The sequence below is a fragment of the Carcharhinus amblyrhynchos genome, chromosome 9 (assembly GCF_965287045.1).
Source record: "Carcharhinus amblyrhynchos chromosome 9, sCarAmb.v2.hapA, whole genome shotgun sequence".
NCBI classification, from domain to species: Eukaryota; Metazoa; Chordata; class Chondrichthyes; order Carcharhiniformes; family Carcharhinidae; genus Carcharhinus; species Carcharhinus amblyrhynchos.
This window is the reverse complement of record NC_137332.1, coordinates 60377665-60397880: the sequence shown is the minus strand read 5'-3', so window position 1 is coordinate 60397880 and position 20216 is coordinate 60377665. Positions and strand designations below refer to the sequence as shown.

The following is a 20216-nucleotide window of genomic DNA, read 5'->3' as shown; positions in this document are numbered from 1 at the left end:
ACCCAGCATGGAGGAACTGGGAAATGACACCTGCTTGACAACCTGTGCATCCTCTTGGAGGAAGGGGCAACCTGATATGAAGCGATGGTAAGGTCTGACTGAAATGCATGCACCCTCCAAACCCCTTCCCCCTCCCCTGATGGTGACCATGTCTGTCACCCTCATCCCTAGCCCCGAGCTGCATTTGTGTGCATCCCCAGCACTTTCCTGGTGCTCCTTGCGTGTTGGACTACTAAGAAATAATGACTGCCTGAGCGCACACCTCTGATAGCCCCCTCAGAGGTTACAGCACTAGGTTCATGCTTTTGTAAACCTGTTGTAAATGGTGCTGACATGATGTCATGCTGGTGCCAGCTGAATTTCAATATGGGCTCAACATCTGGAATGAGCGCTGATTGATGATATGCTGATGCATTCAAATTAGGTTCACACTCTTTCCACATCACTCCACAGGTGCGGTTAGCTCAAAATCGGAAAAGGTGGTTTCGCTGTCGAGAATCATGCTTTTCTAAATGCTCGGATTGCCAGTGCCACAATTCCCTCAGACGGCGAATGCGGGCTCAAACTGTGGACTCAAGATCCTGTCCTCAGTGTTTGTTGAAAATGTTCAGGTTTTGTCATTTAATTTATGCTGTGTTTCAAGTTTTTTTTTTAAATTTAGATTCAAACAGTATTTTCCCCTTTGGCCAGAACCTGGCATTAAGCAGTTTGTAAACCTAAAGGAACAGACAGAATTTGTAGAAGAAGTAATCAGATTGCCACGGAAAAATAATTAATAAGTTATATTTATCCATTGCCTGTAATGTTTTAAAAAAAGGACAATCCAAGGGTTTTGCAGCCCAAAAGAAAGGATGGACACCAAGTATGCAAAAGAGTTGCACAGAGGATAGATTTGGTAGGTAAGATTGGTTTTCAGGAGTCTTCTAAAGGTAGGCAGAGAAGTAACGAGCTGAAGACTTAGCTTGGGAAGCCATAGGAGGAGAAATTGATACCAATCATGCCCTTTATTTTGGTGAACACACCAATCTCTTGTGTGACTCCTTGTGTCTAGAGCACACAACTAAACCCAATGAAAATGCTATTCAGGGGGCTAGCTCCCACTTCAAGAACTCAATACCAAATTGGACAAAATATAGCAATCTGACTAGTGGTCCTTAAAGCACTGTTGATAGCCACTGAAGAACAAGTGAGTTTTTATTCTTTCACAAGGGTGATGCTCCTGTCTCTTAAACAGTAATGTGGGCTCTGTTTAGCCCTTTCATTTACTTTCCCCACCAGGACTAATCTGTGTGCTAGCTGAGTGATTTTGAGAAGGTTTTAGCAGGTAAGCTGAATCAAGATGCTGTTGAGACTGTGGCCAGAACATTGGTTTTCAGCATGAGACTAAATTTGCAGCCATCACATCAGTGTAAAACAATTATTCTCCAGTGTTTAAGTGTTCACTTGTACATTACAACCTCGTCCAGGAGATATATCCTCAACGATCTTTTACCTCATACCTTAGAGATACATGTATCCAATGGGACACAGTTCATGTTTTCTTTATAAGTTGAGAGTTGTATTTGGTACTTGTGGATGGTTTACTCACCAGAGGTTTTGCAATTCAGGCTCTGAGCAGGCTGTCCAGGAGTAGGGCAGGGAATGCTTTGTTAGCAGAGGTTCGGACTCTGTTGGTGAGGCAGCAGTCTAATCTTGGGTCCCATTAAAGAAAGTTATTCATTCAGCAGGGCAGCTGTATCGGAGATTAAATATCATAAAGTCCTAATATCACAGGACCCCGTGCTCCTAGTATTATTCACCTGAGTCAAGCAGTACCATATCCATTTGAAAGTTAAGATGGTAGCAGGTGGAAATGGAACAAGGCAGCATCCAAAAATTTCCTATCTCAATAGCCCTGCCAGTCAGATTGGATTTAAATTGTCTTGAGAATCTCAAAAGCATGTTCACTGCCAGTGATTTGGTTGTTTTGCAGGGGACCCTTCATAGCAGTCTTCACTAATGGAATTTCTTTCTGAGGGTTCAGTCTCCAGAGAGATAACCTCTGCATCCTGATTTGATAAACCTCTGACAGAATCCAGATCCCAGTTTTTTTTTCAATTTTGATTGCTGCTCCTTAGATATACCACTCATATTAGAGGAAGCATAACAGCACATGGAAACTTGGTTCTCATAGTTTTTCTAACTCTAGTGCAAGGCCTCAGGTGATATCATGAGCTGCCGATAGTTTTAAGTACTGGCTAAAATATACTGTGAGTGCACAATGTGTAACATTGTGCAGGCTTTATGCATCTTGACACAATATAAATATTGTTGTACTATCTTGTTTGATGGATTACTTGAAAGTTTGTGATTATGTTGGATGGGATCACCCATACAATCAGTGGTACTCAAAATGTTTCATTAACTAAATGAACAAGATACAGATTTTCCTCTCTTTGCTTAATTGGTTTTGTGTGGGTTGCTGCTGAAACTTTGATGAGAAGTATTGTACATGATTTCTAAATTATGATACTGTCAAGATGTACATGATATGTGATTTTGTGCAGTCTTCTGAACTGATGAAAATGGCATTTGACATTTAATTAGTGGCATGACTGCACATTTCACAAGTCTCACAAAGATATCAAACTGGCTTGTCAAAATAAGTGAAAATGGGGATTAATGTATCAGAAACCCTTAGAACTTCCGAGAGTCTGCATAATTAATTGATCATGGACCCAACATCTGGAGAACAGAAAAGGCTAACACCAAACCAGAAAAGCCCAAGAAAATTGAATATAATGCTCTCACTGGAAAGTCCTGATTCCCACTGAGAAATTATTTCATGGGCACCCATATTGTTTTGGCATCCCATTCAGCTGATCATTCTTTATGCAAAGCTTAAATATGTTGGTTAACCACTGAAAACTTCACATCCAAATCCAATCATCACACACACATTTTCCAGTAAAGGTCAGTGGAAGACTTTACTGGAGTAAAGAGCAGTACTTCTTTCTTTTTCCAAGGAATGCTAAGGTCTGACATAGCATCTACACGTGCTGGTTGAGTTCGGCCACTGCAGTACAGATTAGGTGACCTTTCATACCTATATATATCTCAATATCACCCAACATGGCACATTTCCTGATAAGCCAGTAGGGGGGCCCCAGAAATTGTGTTTTTGGTAAAGATTTTATTGGTACCAAAAGAAATAGAAAGCAACTATCATATTTCTTAAAAACAATAAGGCCAACTCTGTTCAGAATGTATCAAAAAATTTGGTGTGGTATATGTGCCTTCTCTGTCTTGTCAGTGAGGTATAAATAAAGTTGGTTCGTAATGGCTACCTGGTGTGAATCCACATAGAGGGCCCGATTTTACCATCATATTGCGCCCATTTTCGGGTGCGAAAACTTGGTAAAATTAGGTATGAGGTGAAAAGCGCAATCCGTGCCCGCCTCCGCGCCGTTTCCTCCTTTACCATGGCATGAAAATGGCCGTGATTAGCATTGACCCGTGCATGCATTTAAATTGATTTATTGGGCTGCACACCCAACTTTTTCGGCACTTCCCCCTTTACCCACTGTGTTTGCCTATCCAGAATTGGCGCAAAACATACAAGCTCCATATAAGTCCGATTCGGGCATTCCAGTCAGTAAGGAGATAGTGCCAAGCATCTGATGGCTCTCTGCTTGAGATCGGTGGTGGGGGGAGAGAGAAAGGTGGGTCCGCTACCACTCTGCTTGCAATCAATAAAGGGTAAAGGGCATCCGCTGCCCCTCTGCCTGTGATCTGTGGGGGTGAAAGGGGGTCTGCTGCCACTCTGCCTGTGATTGGGGGGGGAATCCATTGCCACTCTGCCTGCGATCAGTGGAGAGGAAAGGGGGCCCACTGCCACTCTGCTTTATTTCAGTGGGCATGAAAGGGAGTCTGCTGCCATTCTGCTTTATACCAGTGATGGTGAAAGAGGGTCCACGGCCACTCTGGCTGTGATCAGTGGGGGGAGAGAAGTGGGAGGGGCCCGTGATCAGTCTGGGTGGTGGGGATGTGGTGAGATAAGCGGGTCAGTAATGTTTTGAGGGTGGGGCAATGATTTTGGGTGCCGGGAGAGGCATTACCATGCTCGGGAAGGATGTGGTACAGGAGCAGCATCCTATCATTTTTTTCTGCGCATGCACAGTTGGAGGCAGTGATCGGAGCTGCAGGGTTTTGGATGCGTTAAGACCCGCCCACAGGCTTGTGCAGTGCAATTCAGAATCACTGATATTTTTGCAGGCAGAGCATGTGAGAATGGATCAGATCTGAAACGCTCCTAGTTTCAAGTCCACCCAGCACTTATAAGTTTTTTTGCTCTGGGGGGAGGGCGTAGCATATTCTAAGAGCTAATCTCTCTGTTCTTTTTGGCAGATGTAAATAAAATTAGTTCAAAATAGCTGCCTGTTTGTGAATCTACATGGTGAGTTTATTTCAATGTAATACACAATTGGGTAGAAACATTAATCCCGAAGGTAAACATGTGAAGATGGTGCAATAATATGATTAAGCAGTGATAGCCAAATATCTTAATTTAAACTGGAGAACTACTGGCACCAGAAGATCAAAAATAAGTTAATGCCCTGAGTAAGAATCATTGCCAGTTGCAATGAAAATATTCACCCAAAACACTAATCTGTGTTTCTCTTTCAAATATTGGCTCTGCATTTCTTCATTTTCTGCTAATATTTCAGATTTACAACTTTTATTTCAATCATTTTAAGTTCCTCATAAATTCCTAAAGGCACCTCTTACATGTTGACATTTTAAACTGATACATTTGAAACAAAGCTTCTCTATGAGCACCATCTCAAGCTCAAGGATGTTTGAAAATAATTTTCCTTTGGTCTAAAAATGTGTTATCATTAGTTATGCAAAGCACAAAAACGTGTTTGTACTTGCGTTGCAAAATAAATTATGTGCAAAATGTAGAAGTTCACATCTGTCATGTAGAACAAAAACAAACAGTAAGAGTTTCTATGGATATAAAGTAGCGAAGGTAAATGTCAGACCTCTACTGAATGAGGCTGGTGAATTCATAACAGCAAACAAAGAAATGGCGGATATACTAAATAAATTATTACATCCATCTTCACCAAAGAAAACTCGCAAATATCCCAAGATATTGATGGGCTGATTTCAAATAACATGGTAGAACTTACAAAAGTCCTAATCACAAGTGAAAGAGTATTAGAGGAACTCGAGGGGCTAAAGGCAAACAAGTTAACAGGACCCAATGAACTTCATGCTAGGGTTTTAATGGACGTGGCTGCAGAGATAGTAGACCCGTTGGTTGAAAATTTTCATAACTTGCTAAATTCCAGGAAAGTACCAGAAGATTGGAAAACAGTCAATGTAACTCCCCTGTTCAAAAAGGAAGAAGTGCAGAAGGCATGGAAATATAGGCCATGTAATGTAATATCTACTATTGACAAGATGCTGGAGTCAATAATCAATAACTAATCATTAGGAAAGCTGAATATAATCAAATCTAGTCAACATGGTTTAATGAAAGTGTAATAACTCAGGAGGCCTGACTGGAAAGGAATGGTATTTATTGTTTAACACAAATAAAGCCTTTATTCTATGGTGTACATACGTAAGTCCCAATCAGGACAACAGTTCTACAGACTCTTCCCGGTGTCTGCCTTATAAAAGATTCAGGTGATGAGTTCCACCTGGGCTGGCTGTTGCTGTTACCAAGGGAACTCGCATTCAATTAAATCCCAGGAAAATCAAGTAGAGATTCCTCATGAAATTCATGAAGGTTATCACAGAAAGGTAAATCATGCGTGACATACTTTCTCAAATTCTTTAAGGATGTAACAGGTAGAGTAAATAGGGGGAAATCTGTAGATGTATTTAGGTTTCCAAAAGACATTTGACAAGGTGCTGCATAATAGGCTAGTGCAAAAAGTAAAAGCCCATTGAATTGAAGGAAGTGTGTTAGCATGGATTGAAAATTGACTGTCGTATAGAAAATAGAGAGTTGGAATAAATTGCTCCTTTTCAGAATGAAAAGATGTAAATAGTGGATTACTGCAGGAATCAGTTCTTGGCCCAAAATTGTTTACTATTTACATTAGTGACCTGGAGGAAGGAACAGTATATAAGGTTTTCAGATTTGCCAAGAGTACAAAGAAAGGCATGTTGAGATGAGGATATTGTGATTCTGCAATGATATATAGATAGATTGGATGACGGTGAAAATCTGACAAATGGAGTTTAATATGGGCAACTGTGAGGTCATGCACTTTGGTAGGAGGAAGCAAAAGGCAAATTATTATCTAAATGGAGAGAGACTACTGGTGGGTGAAGTGCAGAGAATCTAGGTGTTCTAGTGCATGAATCACAAAAAGCTAGCAGGCAGGTCCAACAAGGAGTTAAGAAGGCAAATGTCCTTTTGGCCTTTGTTGCAAACGGCTTGGGTTTTAAAAATAGGGCAGTTTTGTTGCAATTGCACAGTGTTGGTGAGGTCTCACCTGGAATGCTATGTCTAGTTTTGATTCTCCTACCTAAAAATGGATATATTAACATTGGAGGCAGTCCAAAAGAGGTTCAGCAGGCTAATTCCTGCGATAAGAGGGATGTCCTATCAAGAAAGCCTAAACCGTCTGGGCCTTTATTCCTTGGTGTTTAGAAGAGTGAGAGGTGACATTGAAACATGAGGGGGCATGACAGGAAAAATAGTGAGATGTTTTCCCTAGTGGGAGAGCCTTGAACAGGGGACATAGCTACAAGATAAAGGGCCAGTCAATTAAAACTGTAGTGTGTAGAAATTTCTTCTCACAGAGGGTGGAAAAATCTCTGGAATTCTCTGTCCCAAAGGGTGGAAGAGGCTGGATTATTAAGAGTATCCGAAGTGGAGACAAATAAATATTTGATAGATTGTGGAATATAGGGCGGTGGGGAAATGATACAGAGAAGGAGTTGGGGCTGGCGTAGATCAGCCGTGATCGTACTGAATGGCGGGGCAGGCTTGAAGGACCTGGTGATCCACTCCTGCTTCTTTTTTGTGTGTTCTTGTGTGTCACTGTGTTGAGAGCAAAATATTTTTGAGTTTGCAAATCAAAATAACTATTTGCATTTAAACTGGCAATTTTGCACTTGTCATTCAGCCATTTTGTACTGCAATTGTCCAACACGTCACTGGATGGACAAACATTTCAACATTTATTCTTGTTAGGTGGATCATTAGCTCCTTGAAAACTAGTAGAGTTTTAAATTCATTTATAATTCTGATATCACTGATAAAATCACATAAGAATCAAACACTTGCTGTGGATCTGGAGTCAGATGTAGGCCAAACCAGGTAAGGATTGCTGATTTACTTCCCTCAAGGGCATTACTGAACCAGATGGGTTTTTATGGCTCTATATAGTTGCACAATCACCAGTACTCAGACTTGCTTTACATTCCAGATTTTTTTATTAATTGAATTTCAATTTCACTAGCTGCTGTGGTGGGATTTGAAACCATTCCCCTGGGCATAAGCCTGTGCCTCTGGATTACAATACATTATGACTACGCCACCATCTCCCCTATATTGTTAATTAATGTATTTTGACTATTTTTTGAAAAAAGGAGGGATTTTGGCCTTATTATTACGAGTTATAGTTAAAAGTCATTCTTATAATTCTCTGGTCCTTTTGTTTATAATTAAACTTTCAACCTTAATACTTGGCTGTCAATTCTAGTCTTATTTAGATTGTGCTGTACATTGTACAATATTCCAGCACAATCAGTGCTGTCACACAGCCAATTGGATTGTGTTTGTTAGGAACTCTTTGTCATTGCTTGTGACCCTCTCATTTGTTCCTCATTCTTACAGTTGCATATGAGTTTAGCAAGCTGCACAAAACATAGTTTCCTTCTTTTGATGCTGACGCATTCCTGATTTTTTTTTGCTGATGTCTCATTAGATTTTCCCAGCACTCAACATGAGGCTTTTATTCTTTAGGGAGTTGCAGTATGTTTGTATTAGAAAACCATTTCCTAATGTGGTTTTGATGGAACAGTGGTTTAAGACACGATGTATACGTGGGCTTTCAGTAATGGAGTTCCTGCTCCTCTCTGAAAATTCTGATTATCCAGACACTGCTCCAGCTGCATCTTTGTCATCCTGAAAAGCACTTTACGTTCAGGATATCCTCTGACATGTAACTAATTCTCTGGTATGTTGCTTTTCATAGGGATATGTCGATCCATTGGAGTGAGCAATTTCTTCATTTCTCATTTAGAGCAGCTGAAGGAAGATTGTGACATCATTCCACATGTCAATCAGGTGAGAGCCTACAACATTTTAAATATATTTAATAACGGAAAATGAGCAAGAATGGAATGAGAGAAAGCTACTCATTATTAAGTTTGCTGCTGTCATAAACATAGAATTTCTATCCTATTTTACAGCCAATTCAGTATCTGGAGGAAGCTTTTACATAAATACTTCCAGATCCTCAATCAAACTTCAGAATATTTATCTCTTCCTCAATCTTCATTATTCAACCCAGGCCCATTGTCCTTTCCGGACTACACCTGAAAATGATGTCATACATATGTACGTTTTTAAAGAGTGAAATCATCGGAGACCTCCTCAAATCATTTCTATATTCTATATTCAGTAACTTAATTGCAGTGTTAATGTAAGTGGACTTGTAATACTAATAAATAAACTTAAAACATTGCAGGTTTCAGGCCAACCAATTTTTTGGAAAATGCCAGGTGGCTACCATATCAACTTTTGCACTGCACATGGATTTAGTGGAGATACAATTTCTGTAAATATAAGTATTAGCTCCCATTTTTGAGCATTCTGATCACTTGCTGACTCTATTGGGAAAGCGATATTATGCCAACAAGAATATCCTTCCTAAATTTTAGAATTTGTGCCACTCAGTTGGAATTACCCAAAAGGTCACTTCACAGAGCTATCCCTCCTATGATAGCTGCAACAGACAAAGCATCATTGGTTATGTAGAAAGGACTTGTGATGGATAGATAGTTTAATTATATTTCAACTAAGAAGTATGGATTTTTAATATTTCATTTTTTTATGATGCCTGGTTAGTCATGTTAAATTTGATTACTGAAGGCTGAGAGAAAATCTCAGTTCTTTGTACCTCCATGCTGACTTATTTTTTCTGTACTGGAGAGGATACACATTGCTATCTGGTGCACTGTATAAAATGTCACTCCAAGGCAGATGGTCACAAGTGTCTAAATGGAAAACTTAATCAAGGATTTTTTTGCTAAGTCTATTTAATATTGTTAACCTGGCTGCCAGCGACTGAGCTATAGCAGCTTGATTGTCACATCAGGGAGTCCTGCTAGCAAGACTCCCACAACTTGGTTTTGTCCTGAGAACAGATGAAAGACTGTCGGCCAGTTTCTGAGGAACAAGGTCCTGATCTTTTGGCAACCATGGCATCCAAGGTATCCGAGAGCTGCCAATTTTGGGGATATATGTGACAGCTTTCTCCCAGCTCCTCTGAGCTTGTCAAAAGAGACTGGAGATGCCAGATTTGTAAATGAAACCTCATATAAACTCTGCCAGATTTTAATAGTGCTAACGCAATCAGTGAAGTGGGACAATTCTTATTTCCTGAGGCAGGGTAGTCAAAAGTTTTGTAAACAAATTAAATCTATATACAATTTTCCACCATTGTCTATGTGTTAGTTTTTAATAAGTTTCAGCCATGGTTCAGTGGTTATGCAGATTTTTTTGTGATGTTTTACAGAACTGTGCTCTTAAAATAAACTCTGTTATTAAGATTTTTTTCAGTATTCCTTATCATATTAGCAGCTCCTCAGTGGGTTTGTTTACACTGCTTTACAATGAATTGTAAAGTTGAATTGTGGGCAATCAGGACAAAGTAGTAGCCTGCTTGAATGCCACCCCTTTCTCAAATACTCACTCCCTCCACCATTGATGTACGATGGCAGCAGCATGTCCCATCTATAAGATGCACTGCAGAAACTCACCAAAGCTCCTTAGGCAGCACCTTCCAAGCCCACAACCTCTACCATCTGGAAGGACAAGGCAGCAGGCACAAGGGAACACCACCACCTGGAAGTTCTCTTCCAAACTACTCACCATCCAGACTTAGAAATATATCGCCGTTCCTTCACAATCATGGAGTCAAAATCCTGGAACTCTCTCCCTAACTCCCTCCCTTACACCAAAGGACTGCAGTGGTTCAAGAAGGCAGCTCACCACCACCTTCTCAAGGGCAATTAGGGATGGACAATACATGCTGGCCTAGCCGGTGGGCACCAACATCTTCTTAATTTTTAAAAAAAAGTATAACAGACAATATATTTCATTTGTGCATAAGCAGGCCAGTATCCACATGACATTAAGTTCAGTTGTCAGAATGAGATCTAGTCAGCTGAAGGTGAATTGTTGGAAAGGATGGTTTGTAAATTGTCAGATGTGAAATATTTTTGATCATTAAATGACTGTCTTTCATACCTAATCCATTTCAGTTTCTTTATAAAGGGCAATTGCTCAGGAGATATTAAAGTGACATTGTGAAATGTCGATTGTTCATCCCATCTGTCATTACCTGATTAATGCTTCCATTAAAAGCAAAAGCAGGCAAAACAATTGCATAAAACATGAAATTTGGCATGTCAGTCGCAACTCTCACCAACTTTTACAGATGCACCATAGAAAGCATTCTTTCTGGTTGTATCACAGCTTGGTATGGCTCCTGCTCTGCCCAAGACCACAAGGAACTACAAAAGATCATTAATATAGCCCAATCCATCACGCAAAACCAGCCTCCCATCCATTGACTCTGTCTACACTTCCCACTGTCTCGGCAAAACAGTCAGCATAATTAAGGATCCCATCACCCCGGATATTCTCTCTTCCACCTTCTTCCTTCAGGAAAAAGATACAAAAGTCTGAAGCCATGTACCAATCGACCCAAGAACAGCTTCTTCCCTGCTGCTGTTCGACTTTTGAATGGACTTGCCTTGCATTAAATTGATCTTTCTCTCCATCCTAGCTATGACGTTAACAATACAATCTGCCCTCTGTCGTTTCCTTCTCTATGAATGGTATGTTTTGTCCATATAGCATGCAAGAAACAATACTTTTCACTGTATGTTGTTACATGTGACAATAATAAATCAAATGTTAACTATTTATGATCCTTTTTGGTTCATTTTCTGAAGAGAGGAATTGATGTCTGAAGTAAACACCCTCTAATTACCTTAACTAATCCTAATTGAGAGACTGAGGAATTGATTTTATACCAATGATTGAGCAAGGCCAGTAGCGACTCTGGAATTCTTCTTGAATACAGAGGCTTAAGAATCATTGAAACCCTACAGTGCAGAAAGAGGCCATTTGGCCCATCGGGTCTGCACCAACCACAATCCCACCCAGGCCCCACCCTCACATCCCAACATATTTACCCACTAGCCCCTCTAACCTACACATCTCAGGACACCAAGGGGCAATTTTAGCATGGCCAATCAACCTAACCCACACATCTTTGGACTGTAGGAGGAAACCAGAGCACCTGGAGAAAACCCACGCAGACACAAGGAGAATGTGCAAACTCCACACAGACAGTGACCCAAGCTAGGAATCAAACCCAGGTCTCTGGAGCTGTGAAGCAGCAGTGTTAATTATTGTGCTACCGTGCCGCCCTTAAGGCTACTTTCAAATTGAATCTCAGGCTTTATTTCCATAAAACAAGTGAACTAACTGGATGTTCTGATGCAGCTCTTCATCCAGGGACTTCGCAAATTCTGGCAGTTGGAAAACTGGGCCAGCCTGCATGTTAACCCTGGGATGGACAAGAGGCAATTGAAAATAAGTTAGCAGTATTGGTGTGAAAACTCCTGCTCCCACTGGTTGAACACTGAGTTCAATAAAACAAAACTTATGTTCTTCAGCAAACTTTTGCAGTAAAAAGTAACGGTAATACTGAGTGAGGTGTGCATGGTGCATGCTCCAACCAACCTCTGCTTTATCAAGTTGTAAGATCCTAAAACAGAGGCCTAACATCTATTTCCTCTGTAGCTGCATGCTGCTCAAATCAATATGCATTCAGCAACACCCCTGTGTTCATTGACCAACATTGCTCCCAGTTCAGCAATACTTCAATTTAAAAATCCTCATCCTTGACTCTCCCTATCTGTGTAGCATCCTCCAGCCCTACAACCCACAGTGAATTCTGGACTCTTGCATCCTTGATTTTGACTGCTCCACCATTGGATGATGTTCCTTCATCTCCTTAGGCCCTAAGTTCTTCAGTTCCATCCGTAAACTTCCTCTTCATTACCTGGTGCTTTAAGATGTCTTTTATAGCCTATCTGTTTGATCAAGCTTTTTTGTCACCAGTCCAAATATTTCCTTGTGTGACTTGGTGTCAGGTAATTTTTTTTTAAATGATCATTTTTGACAATTGCTTAGGTTAGAAAATGTTAATTTGATTGTGCCCCAAATTGACAGTTAGGGTGAGTCACTGAGAGGAAAAGGAAAGGGAGGGGTGCTTCACACTGATGTGTCGCCAAGACACTTGCAGAGATGATCTGCTTTTTACAGATTAAACATTGAACAATTCCAATTCACACAATATTTAGTGCTGAAGCCATTTCCTTTGAAAAGGTTTACGTTAGACAAATGGTTTTGAAAAGCATTAGAATTATAACCTGCAGCATTCAGAGAACATGATAGAGATACAGTTTTACTAGCCTCCACAATAGCAGTTGAGACCTGGTGAATTTAACAGATAAAAGATAGCGGGGAGAAATTTATTTGCAAAACACTACATTGAGCGCTACTAGATACACTAGTCCAGGGGAATCAACCAAAGTCTGCAGCACCATTGTTAAGTAGTGCCATGCAAGCACATTTCTTCCCCAATACTTTCTTCTGTAGATATAACCAATCACATCAAACCAATACCAGTCTATCCACAAAGCAACAAAAACTCTTTGTATATACAGTTTGTTAAGTTACCACATGGGCTTCTAATTGATGATACGCTTAGAATAAGTGCGATAATGTACTGAATGTGGTGAGACGGCTTCACACCCATCAAAATAATAGAAAATAATTTTAATCACCAGGTTGTTTAAAAAGAAGTGCATAGCCTCTGTATAAAGGTTATAACTGCAGCAAAAGTAGGAGCTGCAAATGGTGTATGTAAACTGTGAGCCAACCAGCCAAAGAGAGGAGACAGATTGATGTTTTGAGTATCGATGAAGGGTCTGTATCAAAGTGCTGACTTGTCTTTTCTCATTTTAGATACAGATGAACTAGCCACATATCTCCTACATTTTTATTACAATTTTAGATTCATTTGTTTCAAAAACTGGGACAGCTTTTTTGAGTCTAAAGTTATTTGTTAATGTAGTTGCTTCTTATGCACAGCTATACACAGAAGCAAGGGGTCGCAGTCTGAAGATACAGGGTAGACCGTTTACGCCAGAGGTGAGGAGAAATTTCTTTACCCAGATGGTGGTCAGGATATGGCATTCACTACCAGAGAAAGCAGTTGAAGTCAAAACATTGAAAGTTTTCAGGAAGCAGTTAGATATAGCACTTGAGGTGAAGGGGATCAGAGGATGTGGAGGATATGAAGGGCTAGATGGCCTACTCCTGCTCCTATTTCTTATGTTCTTATATGGAGGAAAGACGGGATCATGCTGTTGAGTTGGATGATCAACCGTGATCGTAATGAACGGTGGAACAGGCTGAATGGCCTCCTCCTGCTCCTATTTTCTATGTTTTAATGCTTTGTTTGATATTTATGGGAGGCTTGGGAAGTTTAGAGGTTCATGTATCTTGATTTAACCCACTGCTACAGCTGTTCTTACTTTGAGTCACAAAGCCTGCAGTTCTTATCAATCAGGATTTGAGATTAGTTTGTTCACTGGGGGAGCCTGCTGAACCAGGCTGACTGTTTCACCCAAGTACATTGCAGTAGTCTATCTTTTGTACTGGGGTAACAAATGTATAAAAAATGGCAGACAAAAAGAGCTACTGGTCTCTCCAGCCTGTTCCATATAATTGTGATGCCTTCTGCTCCACAATACATAAACTCCCCACTCAATTTGAAAGCTATGTAATCTGGATGACTTTCAGTGTTGTTCTTGGAGGATTGTAATTTGAAAGAGAAAATCTCTAAAGATGTTGAGAAGGGAGGAAATCTATGACTGACAACAGTAAGCATTTTTCTGACTCCCAAAGCTTCTCTTCTGATATTTGCACTGAAATCCAAGGATACTGTCCTGGATGTGTCTGCTTTGTGAACTCTTTTCCTGCTAGTAATTGTTTTTCTGCATTTTTTTTACTCCAAACTTTGCCCTCCCTTGGCCTTTAAGATCTTGATTTGTAGTGAGTTAAAACTGTACGTTGACCAGATTATTATAGTCATGGTAGACAGCGTGTTGTGTCGATGGGAAACAGGATGTCTCTCTGGGCAAGCATTCCACTTCTGTAATGTGGCAAAAAAAAAGTGACATTTCCTACAGCATGTCATTTAGTTGCTCCAGGAGCAAGTACATTTTACTGGTTAACAGCAGGGTAGTATTGTGTCTGAATAGGGCACGTACCACATTTACAAACTGTTGAAAACATACCGTTTTGAGTACGGGAAACCAAAATGAGTAATCACTATTCTAACGGTTTATAATGGTTTCCTTCCATTTAAGTAAATGAATGAAAGCTATATAAACAACAGAAACTTTATTTTCTCAGTCTGGCTTTAACTGCGGATGATAACATTTAAGCATCAGCCATCAGTTTTCTTCTTATGCTTGTTATTCGTAAGAATGTCCCTGTTTTAAATCCTCTGTATGATGCTTATAACGTGACAGTTGAAGTGGTTGCATTTTATGCACTCCTTTTGATACTTTACCATATACCCTCTACCTTAGAATATGTTTCAAAGCTAGCAGATCTGTATTGGTATTGCTCACCAGGACATTGTCTGGGATTGGAGGGGAGGGGGGGACACTGGGGATATAATGGATGTTGGGAATGCTGTGATGGAGCAATGATGATGGGCTGCAGGAGGAATTGCTTGCCTGTCTTGACCAGCCTACACCTCTGTTTGCATTCTCGTTACTAGTTTCCGAAACTAAGCTTGGATTATAGCAATGTTAATGTTCTAAAAAGTAACTTACCAATTTTCTGTTTTGTGCTGTTAATTTGCATTAGTTAGAGAGCCAAGGAGCTGATGAGGAGAAAGAAAATGAGGGTATTGGGGAAACTCTGGTAGAAGGAAATGGAATACATAGGCAAGGTGGACAGGGTAGAGAGTGATGGCGTGAGGTGAAAGGGAGATCATGAGAAAGGGATGGATTGAGAGTGAGTGTTGTGGAAGAAGATGCAATGAGGAACTGAGGAAAAGAGGAGAAAGGCAGGAGAATCGAGAGTGGATGGAGGTAGGGGGAGGATGTGGCTGAAGAGAGTATAATGGGGGAGGAGAGTAGAAAAAAATAGGCAAGTGAACACAAAGGGCACGATTTTACCAAAAGATTTGTGCCCATTTTTGGGCGCAAAATCATGGTAAATTCAGGCGTCGGGCCTTTAACGCGATCTGCACCTAAATCTGAGCAGATCACAATTTTACCTGATTAGGGCGTGGATCCAGTCCACTCACGAATCGGGCGGCCTGATGATTTAAATGTATTAGCATGCATTTAAATTGACTTAATGAACCGCATGCCCAACTCTATCGCCAAATCCCACTTTACCATCTTCTGGTCCGTTGCATGCAGCATCCTCCTGGCTACATACTTGGAGCCACGGCTAAAGCGACCGGGTTTCACACCATTCCGCTGGCATCCGCCAAAGGAGGAGGAGGCTCAGGTGGATCTCTGACTGGGGAGAGTGGAGGAGGGGGCGCAGATGGATCTCTGATTGGGGGGAGGGGGCGCAAATGGATCTGTGGTTGGGGGGTGGAGGAGGGGGCTCAGATGTATCTCTGGTTGGGGGGGAGGGGGCGCAGATGGATCTCTGGTTGGGGGGGGGGGGGGGGCGCGAGGAGGGTGGCGGGCTCAGATGGATCTCTGGTTGGGGTGCTGGCAGAGGGGTCCGCTGCCACTCTGCGGGCAATCCCTCCCCACCGGAGGAATGAATCCTTCCTCCCGGAGTGGACATACAGCCATATCATCCCATCAAACCTTCAGGATCAAGCAATTCCTCGCTAAGAAGATGAAGCAGCACTGGCCCATTCCACAGTGGATCCACGTGAAAACCGGCAACAAGATCAGGGACTACTCCAAGAGGAGACACTGGAGAAGGATCAAACTGGGCCTGTAAAGGGATACACCATCACTGGTACACTACCAGCCACAGATGACTCTTCCCTTCAGGGGCAAGAAAGTGGGAGAATTGGCAACAAGATCATCCCTGATCTTGTTGCTGGTTTTCACGCAGATCCACTGTGGAATCGGCCAGTTCTGCTTCATCTTTTTAGCGAGGAATCGCTTGATCCTGTAAGTTTGGAGGGATGGCATGGCCACATGTCCACTCCGGGAGGAGGGATTCATTCTTCCGGTGGGGAGGAGGGATTGCCCGCAGAGTGGCAGCGGACCTCTCTGCTCCCGCCCCAACCAGAGATCCATCTGACCCCCCTCCTCCCCACCCCCCCCATAGGATGATCTGTCAGAGAGCCGCTCTCTCAGTTTTCTGCTTTTTTTCTCCTGCAACTGGTTTTAATGATACATCACACAAACAACTAAATATACGCAAGACTACTCCACACAAATGTAGTCAGGAACAGGAGGCACAGAATTAATGTGAATGGGTATTGCCTAATTAACATTCAAAGCATTTTTTCCTTGTATTTAAGCCATGTAATAATAGAAATAAAAACAGGAATCTGTTTTTTCATTCCCTGTATCCTTCCTGTAGAAGCACATTTTAATAAGATAAATGGAGTCGATCGTAAATAAAAAACACAACTTATTAATGACACCACAATAATATGTGCATTTGTCAAACTTCCACTGATATCAAAACCAGTCAAGCAATCCAGTGATGGTTGTTTTTAAAATCCAAAATTTTGAAGACTACTTCTTCGTCCAGAATTTGCTATAATTGTCAACTTTAAATTCATCTTCAAATTGCTCCTCTTTCATTCTAGCTCTTTTGGGAACATGTTTGCACAATCTTGCTTTCTTTTCAGCTTCTGGCAGAAGGGAAACATCAACTGGCATCATATTAATTTTTTTAGGCTCCTTTTCTGGATATTGATAGTGGACCCATCAGGTCGAACCACCAAAACAGGATACAGCCTGGCATAGACCTGCCTTCCAAAGCAAACTACTGATGTTGTATTGGAATTGTTCCACCTGGGTATGCTGACACAAGATACACAGCAGGAAGCAATCTTTCAGAAGGCACAAACCGCCACAGCCGCACGCTCCAGCCAAGCACCTGGGCACGCTGCCTCTGGAACTGCGCATGCACAGCTCAGAGATCCAAACGGTCCGGCAGCGCTAAGCCCCACCCACAACGCAGATCAGATCGGAGCCGACAAGAAGCGTATAGGCACGCTGGAAGGAGGATTCCGGGCTCGGATCCATATTATGCCCAGATCCGGCCCTTAGGCTCCGATTGGTAAAATCGGGCCCAAAGAAAATGGCGCATGATAAAGGTGTGACATTGGGATTTAAGGACTAGAGAACAATACAGGTGATTGGAGTGTGGATTGAGATGGGGAGATGATGAAGCCTGTAAGTCACATGTTCCTTGCATCGGCACTCATACGTGCCACCAGAAAATGTGCCCTGCACCCTCAGCAGCTCCACCCACACCATGCCACCAATCTGATATAATTAATGAAAAGGAGAGTATCGTGATGAAAACAGATAATAGAAAGTAAAAGTAGAACAGGAGGAGAGAAGAGCGAGAAAGAAGCAGAAGGATTAGGAAGACAGAGAAGCAAGTTGAGAACAGCACAGACAAGCAAGAGACTATATGCCCCAATTTACTGTGATCATGAGAGATGCACTTTGAATATTTAGATAAATATTGAATTGTTGAAATTTGTATATCTAATGATCTTTGGTCAATATTTCAGTTAAATTAGTCCTCATTTAGTCATGATCAAAAATAACGAAGCACAGTTGCTGAGCAAGTCCTTCCATAAACACAAAGTTGTGTTCACATTCAGGTTGGTGATGCTTTAAGTTGCAAGTTACTCATCTTAGCTGAACAACAGCGAGATGCTCTCGCATAGAGAGAATAGGAGTTGTCTGCATCCACAGTAGGAAATATATTGTATCAGCCAATTACAAAAGATACTGAGTGCAATCTTGCAGAAGAGTTCCAAGTGAAAACTGGAGATAATCATGCCTATTTATTTTTTGGGTGCTCTCCCAGTCGCAATCATACGGCACTTAGAACAAAATGATCTAGATATGATTCACACCAATGGTGGGAGGAGGGGTGGAACCTATTCTCACCAGGAAGCTGACTGCTGAGCTTTAGGGATGCCATTGTGCAGGCACCTCAATCTCCCAGTTCACCTTCACTGCCCTGGATATCAACTCTCCCCTCTTCCCCGCCAAACCCTGATCACCACCCTGGACATCATCAGTCCCCACCAATCTGGACATTGCCAAGCCCCAAACCACCCTCACCTCCTGAATGCTGTCCCAACCACTACACCCACTCCCTCCCCCCCACCCCCCTTGACCCCAGCCGATTCCCCCCCACCCTCAATTTTATTTTCATGTATTGTTCTTAAATTGGAACCTACACATAACATAAGAAATATGAGCAGGAGTAGGCCAACTAGCCCTTCAAGCTTGCCCCGCCATTCAATAAGATCATGGCTGTGACACAACATTTACAAAAGTTAACAATTTGTAGACCTTAATTCTGCCTGTGTGACAATCTATCATACTGTACATTATCATTCTGTACAATGTTATACGTTACACAGGTTGAATATCATCCTTTCCAGAGGCCCCAGGAGCTACTGGACTACTGCAGAAGCCATGGAATAGTCTTTGAAGGATACTGCCCTCTAGCTAAAGGAAAAGCTTTGTCACATCCTGACATTATCAAAATGGCAGCAAAATATAACTGCTCACCCTCTCAAATCTGTATACGTTGGAGCATACAGGTAAGTCGGAACATTACTTTGAAACACTTTGTCATGATTTATCATTATTTGACTTTGTCAAGCTGATAGAGCCAAATTCGGAGTTTAGTCTCAACCCAAAACTCATTAGTTGCTTTGGTTAAAATAATATTAGCCATACTATAATGTTTTAAAATGGTTTAATTGCATTTAATATTAACAAGAGTTTGAATATTCCTCATAATAAGTAATAAGACTGACTGCCTTTCAGATCCAGAATGTTGGGGTTGAGAGAGTGCATGTGTCAGTGTTTAAAAACAATGGAGCCTGGATAGTGCAGTGCATTAGAACAATAGCAACTTGTACTTACATAGTACTTTTAATGTAATAAAACTTCCTAAGGTGCTTTGGAGGAGTGTTATAATGTAAGATTTGCCACAGCCATATGAAATATTAGAGCCGATGACAAAAGGCTTGACATAATCAGATTCACACCCATAGCCTGTGCTGCGGGCAGTGCCAGGGGTGGGCTCTGGGGAGTCTCGCATGTGGGGACTCATCTAGTTATGTTGGGGCAGAGCAGATATGAGAGCAATGAGGATGCTGGCAATGATTAGGCAGGAAGGGCACAGGTACCTCTGTAGTAGGGTGGGGGGAGGAGGGGTGCAATTAATTTTTGTTTCTGTGCTTGGGATCCTTTGAAAAAGGGCCTCAATCTTAATGGAGCTACAATTTCATTTGCAGTGTTAATGTGAGCCTAAAAGTAACACTAATAAATAAACTTAACTAAGAGTTCCTGCCTCGCCAGACTAATGGCACAAACTGTGCCCTTTTGTTTGGCAGTTAAAGGGACAGGATTTGGGAGAAAAATGGCCAGTGGAGCTGGAGAGTTTCACACCAGTTTTCTCTCCAGAATTGACACTCTGCCAAATTCGCCTAGGATTCCACCTATAGGGCGCATTAAAGGAGGGAAGAGAGGCAGGAATGTTTCAGGAAAGAAATCCATGTGGCAGCTGAAGACACAAAAGACTAGAATCAGAGGAGCTTGGATATCTCAGAGGCTTACATTTTCAGCTGTGCAACTTGGATTCAAATCCAAATGACATTAGTCTCATATGTATGCTGGCTTTACAACCTAAT

At 41.5% G+C, this 20216-nt stretch overlaps 1 protein-coding gene across 4 annotated transcripts in view; it reads left to right on the top strand.

Moving 5' to 3' along the window:
* LOC145347864 (putative oxidoreductase ZK1290.5) overlaps positions 1-20216 on the top strand; it is a 118874-nt gene that overhangs the window by 72408 nt on the left and 26250 nt on the right. For all 4 annotated transcript variants that reach the window (XR_013887863.1, XM_080195800.1, XM_080195802.1 and 1 more), the window contains exons 4-5: positions 8205-8296; positions 18936-19118. Coding sequence is in view for 3 of the 4 variants with exons in the window: in XM_080195800.1 (XP_080051926.1) it covers positions 8205-8296; positions 18936-19118 (275 nt within the window). In the remaining variant the exon portion in view is untranslated. The remainder of the gene's footprint in view (positions 1-8204; positions 8297-18935; positions 19119-20216) is intronic.